The sequence below is a fragment of the Lathyrus oleraceus genome, chromosome 6 (assembly GCF_024323335.1).
Source record: "Lathyrus oleraceus cultivar Zhongwan6 chromosome 6, CAAS_Psat_ZW6_1.0, whole genome shotgun sequence".
Classification (NCBI taxonomy): Eukaryota; Viridiplantae; Streptophyta; class Magnoliopsida; order Fabales; family Fabaceae; genus Lathyrus; species Lathyrus oleraceus.
The window spans coordinates 63,390,949-63,396,765 of NC_066584.1; the positions used below are offsets into that span (position 1 = coordinate 63,390,949).

Genomic DNA, 5,817 nt, shown 5'->3' on the forward strand with positions numbered 1-5,817 from the left:
ACAATAGTTATACTTGACATCTCTTGATCAATCGGTTACGGGAGTGCCATGTTGCCACCCGACATCGTGTCTTTGACCAGAAGTATTTTTTGCAACTTTATTATGTCTCATATTTCGAACAATTGAGTTTGTTGGAGGAGAAAGTGACATACTACTACTACCACCGGCCATTTATCCCATTAACAAAAAAAAAGCCAAAGACAAAAAACTAACTTTTATAAAAAATAAATAAATTAAAAATAACAAACAATTTTTGAAAAATAAAACACATAGCAATAAAAAATAATAAACAAATATAAAAAATTCATATGCAAGAGTATTTTTTATAAAAAAAGATAAAAAAAATTAAAAAAAACAAACAAATTTCATAAAAAAGATAAATAAATAAATAAATTAAAAAGGATAAATAACTTTAAAATCCATATTAATCTCTTAACTCTTTAAAATATTTCATGTTAGTCCTTTCATCTTATTAACGACATAAAAACTAAAAAATCAGTCGCTAAATACATCACTAATTAAATAAAAATAACTAACATAATATTTTTTGAAGAGTTAAAGAATCAATATTATAATATTAATATTAAAAAAATATTAAACATATAAAGAAATAACTGATGAACTTCTGAACACTTTGTACTCAGTCACATGAAGAATTTACAGACAATATATTGTAGGTAGGAGTATTATATTTCAAAATAAAATAAAATAAAATAAAAGAGAGATAGTATGTATGAGCACAATCACACTAATACTATAAAGTAACATAAAGAAGCAACTAATAAAGTTTTGAACACTTTGTACTTAGTCACATGATGAACTTACAAAACGCCAAACGAAAACAACAATGAACATTAAAAAACAGAAGAAAACAAAAGTTGAAGATGAAAATGCAGGTAAACAAAAAATAGAGAATGAAAACTAAAATAGAGCAAGGTTAGTTGCAAAATTCGAAAACACTGAAGACAAAAAACTAAGGCAAATATCTATTCTTATCTATAATATACCACGACTCATACCTTTTTCATAGTTGCTTGAATGATGAGTTTTGTAGTATATATCATAAGTCAACTTTGTTTTCATAGTCTGCGTATTGATGGGGCTTGTCTCCATCATTTGACATGCAATTACTACCAAGTTTTTAAGTTACATATCCGTTATGTGTTATACTTTGATTCAAATATATCTAACTCATAAATCTTCATCAATAGCGATGCACAAAAGAGATACACCAAGATTTTTGCTGCAAAAAGTGTCAATTCTGAATAGGAGGATCTCAACCTTACTGATGAGGTAGGGCGTGTCATAACTGGTTACAGATGGGAGAAGTTTTTCAAAAATACTCTTAACTACAACATTCAGACGGTGAAAGAGTTCTATTCAAACTTAATCAATACCTCTCAGAAGAACTTGGAAGTGCTCGTACGAGGAAGGGTTGTTCAATATTCAGAAAGAACCCTCAACATGATGTTAGGAGTGAATGAGGTAGATGACTCATATAAAATATTATTTGAAAAAGCTGACATGATGATTTGGAGGTGTACTTATCTGATTGAAAAGGCTGAGATATGTCAATGTTTGAATACAGTTCAAAAAAAACAAAAAAGAGATTTGTGTTATTCCAAATGTGATGCTAATGTTAGATTTCTTTAGTTATTTATTTTATGCCTATTTTAGTTTAGGTGTGTGATAATTCATTGCTTGTGAGATATTTAAGTCTTTAATATTTGATTTATTTGCCAATGTAAAGATTAATTAGGATTATCTTTCTATGTTTTGATGACTTTAGCATAGTTTAGCATTGATAACACTAGGGGTTCTCTTTTTTAATTTTATGTATTTTTGTGTATGTGTAGGAGTTGTTTTGGTGACAAGTTATGTCATGCCAGGAATGTATTACCACTTTTTGGCAATTGAGCCAAAAGACAGTTGAACGGGTGATTGATCTCCACCTTAGGGAATACGTGGCATACTTGTGAGAAAACAAAGAAATAAATGAGATATAGAGTCTAAAGGATAAGGATGGGCACTCCAAGACAAAAGAATGAAGAGTTGTTCTTGGTGCTGGTATGTAGCGTTGTGTGTCCTCTCTACACAACAGGCCTGCCAAGAGACAAGTTGTCTTCTGTATGCGATGTGTACTACTCCCAGTAATGGTACGAGAGGATAAAATGAATGGAATAATCTAGATTTCATGGGTCAAATAATGTATACTCAAGAGGCCCAAGATTCAAAGTCTTAAGAAAAATCCTAAAAGTAAGGAGGCTATAAAAGAACCATCATGGATAAAGGAAAAGAGGTCCAGAAGTTGAGAAAAACTTGAGAAAACTAAGAGAAATAATTTACTTGGAGAAGAAGAAAACTGAACCAGATTTTGAGGCATTTTCTACCTTTACCTTTTTTGAAGAATATTTTTCTGTTAAGCGTGACAGAACTCGCCTCTTGCTAATTGAAGGTTGCAATAAGTAGAAATGTCACTCTTAGCTTTGTATTTCCTTTTAATTTGTGTTTAGAAATGTTAAGCTTGAGAACGTGCTTTGTTGTATTTACAATGATCACCATAAGGTAAACTCTTTATTTTGAGTAGTGTGAAGTTTAATAAAAAAATAGTCTTTTGTGTAATATGATGTGGCTTTAATGATGCATTTTATCATATGTTTTACTGTCATATATTTATTTCTTTGACTTCCCATATTGAAAATAAGTAAAAGCATATTAACGTTGAGGCTCGCATAATTAATGAGTAAAAGCATATTAATGAATAATCCGAATGAGCCGCGGGTACTTCGTTAGGCTCGCATAATTAAGTTTTAAAAAAAATTATAATAATCATCTCATTCCAAAACAAAATATTGATTTTTCTCACCCTCACTAGTTTTTATCTCTATTCTATTGAATCTTTCTTTTTTAAATATTATACATTAATATAATTAAATTAATATTCATTTTGTTTTAATTCACAATTTTCTCATATTCTATTAGTTTATCTTATTTTAAATATTTAATTATTACTATATATAATTTAGATATATATTTTATTTAAAAACATATTATAGTATTTATAAAAAATAATATAATACTTGAAAGTATATTATATTTAAAATAGTATAATTTTTATTGTATTTATAATAAATATTATTGAGTTTTTATTTTAATTTTTATATAAAAAATAATTTAAAAAAAGTTATTTATACTTGAATAGTCCGAAATTCGTATTAAACCGGACTCAAATAATAATTTTTGAGTCTATATTATAATAGTTTTTTTACCCAATTCTATAAAATTTGAAATCTGTCAAAGTTGACATATTTAAAGTCGAGTAACCCGTATATAGCACAATAAACTTATGTGAACTAGTTTGAGTGAAGACTATTTGTGCGATAGTGAATTGAATGTCATTCACTGAATTGAGCCAGTTTTAATGGATATTTGACCCAAATCCTCAATATATGGCTTCTTCTGCCAGCCACTACAAATTTTCTCTAACAATTTTAGATTTCTCAAGTATGTATTTTCCTTCCTTGTACTTTTGATTTTCCTCATAGGCTCTTTCATACTTCCAACCAAGAACCTGATTGCAGTCACAGCAGGAGACATCAGCAATTGTATGGAGACCTGTTATCAGTTCTTTGTCTTCTTTTGGCCCTACTCTAACATTCATTGCATGTGAAAACAGAAAACCTCTTCCACTTCTTCCCTGAAATTTTACCAAATTGTAATCACCAATTTGTAGGCCCAAATCACATTTTAAAACAATATTAGAGTATATCCAGAATTCAAAGAATCACTCGTTATTAAATCACTAGACCCTAAACCCTAATTCGTTATTAGATCACTCAGGTCACACTCCAACTATGAGCGGGAGGCATCTATCACCTTACAAGACGGTGATGTAACTCAGGTCACGCTCCAACTCTGAGGGAGAGTCATCAATCACCTTACAAGACGGTGATGTATTGTTGGCTAAAGTTAGGCCCGACCTAAAATTTCCAACGATATTATAGTCTATTCGACATATGTTGGATCATTGACTATCTGACAATCTAGATAATGCTCGGCCTTAGCATGAAAAATCTCTCTCCTTATCGGCCGGTTTTATAGGTTAAGTTTCGTTCCAACTCTAAATTTTAAAATTAATAGAAGTAATTGAACATGTACATGTGAAAATAGTGTAATAAAATTAATCTAAACAAGTAACCTAAGATTCTTCCAAATCCAATAACAATAATCATAGTAGATTAGATTGTCTAATTAGGTTTATCATGATTGTAAGAAGGGTAATCCCAAATCTGAATAGATAAAAGTGAGTGAGTGTTCACCTGAAAGGCTTTTGAAATGACATCATCATGAAGTGCAACATGGTTTCTACAATTAAAGCAAAAGTACAATCTGCTTTCAATCAAATTTTCCATATCAAACCTTCAGGAAAGTGATTATGTGGATATGAAACTGCCCATTTGACACCAAACGCAGATCAATACATCAATATGAAGAAGAAAAAAACGCAAGAAACTTGATTTTTTTTGCAAGATTGAAATTAAATTACAGGTACCTGCCCTGTAAACATAGATGATTGATTGTCTTCAAGATGAGTGTTTTCTCACTTCTCTCTCACTTGACAATTTAAACAGATTGTGCTAGATCTGATTAGTGAAGTTGTTACTATTTAAATTGCAAGATTAAAAGATTTTGAACCACAAAAATAGGTAAGATAGACATTATATGGCACATGATTAAAATGCTGATTAATGATTGTTTATTTCAATGTATGGAAATATTATTTCTTAGAATATTATTATGGAATCTTATTTTTATTTGGTAGTTAGTTATATTTTTTAAGAATATTTATTAAATTATTTAATGGCCATCTCACTAATGGTATCTCCTTGTTTATCATATAATTAATATTAGTTATATTAGAATTGTTTACTAAACAATACACGTGTATTCAAAGGGGAGAACTACTAATGGTGGATTACGTAGATGAAAGTCATCTTTAAATTTTAAGATGTGATTGAAATCGTGAACCATGGAATACCTGCATTAGAAGAGAATGCATACGGTGTTCAGCAAGCTGCGCACAAGGAACAAACAAAGAAAGATAGAAAATATATGTTATTGATTCACCACAATGTGGATCTTAACGTGTTCGAGAAGATAATTGAAGAAGAAACAACAAAAATAGTGTGAGACAAGTTGAAGAGCTTGTACGGAGGAGATGAAAAGCTAAAAAGGGTGAAGTTGTAGACATTGAGAAATCAATTCGAGATGACTCAAAAGAAGGAAGATGAATCAGTCTAGAAATACCTTTCATGTGTGGTGTTGTTAACGAACCAAACAAAGTCGTGTGGTGAATCAATCAACGATTTGTAGAAGATTGAAAAAATATTGAGATCTCTGACTGCGAATTTTGATTACATTGTAGTGTCAATTGTAGAGTCCAAGAACCTAGTTGAGATGAAGTTTGAAGAACTTCAAGCTTCATTATAGGCTCATGAGATGAAGCGGAAGCAGAGAAACTCATAAAGGAAGAAGGTGGTTGAACAGACACTCCAAGCAAGATTCATCGAGAAATCTAGGAAAGAGAAAGCGAAGTTGGGAAAGAATCTTAATAATGATGAGAAGTCAAGTAAGAACTCAAAGAATCACTCTGATTCGAACAAGAAAGACATGAGCAACAAGTATTATGGGAATAAAATTGACATGAAGTAGGTGCAGTATTACAACTATCTAGGATTTGGCAACTATGCTCGAGACTATCGAAGAAAGAAGGAAGCGCAAGAGAAAGATAGTGATAAAATGCCATATGCAGATGTT

The 5,817-nt window shown here is 30.4% G+C and overlaps 1 protein-coding gene across 3 annotated transcripts; it reads right to left on the reverse strand.

Moving 5' to 3' along the window:
* Positions 1 to 3,290: 3,290 nt before the first annotated feature.
* Positions 3,291 to 4,729, reverse strand: LOC127091672 (protein yippee-like At4g27745). 3 transcript variants are annotated; one of them, XM_051030357.1, is made up of 3 exons: positions 4,553 to 4,729; positions 4,320 to 4,449; positions 3,291 to 3,697 (listed from the first exon to the last, which is right to left on the reverse strand). In XM_051030357.1, exons 2-3 carry the CDS (start codon positions 4,410 to 4,412, stop codon positions 3,470 to 3,472), a joined length of 321 nt encoding a protein of 106 aa, XP_050886314.1. In that variant the 5' UTR covers positions 4,413 to 4,449; positions 4,553 to 4,729; the 3' UTR covers positions 3,291 to 3,469. The 3 variants fall into 3 exon arrangements, with proteins under 3 accessions (XP_050886314.1, XP_050886316.1, XP_050886315.1); XM_051030359.1 differs by having other exon boundaries at positions 4,320 to 4,419; positions 4,553 to 4,694; XM_051030358.1 differs by having other exon boundaries at positions 4,320 to 4,569.
* Positions 4,730 to 5,817: the final 1,088 nt, after the last annotated feature.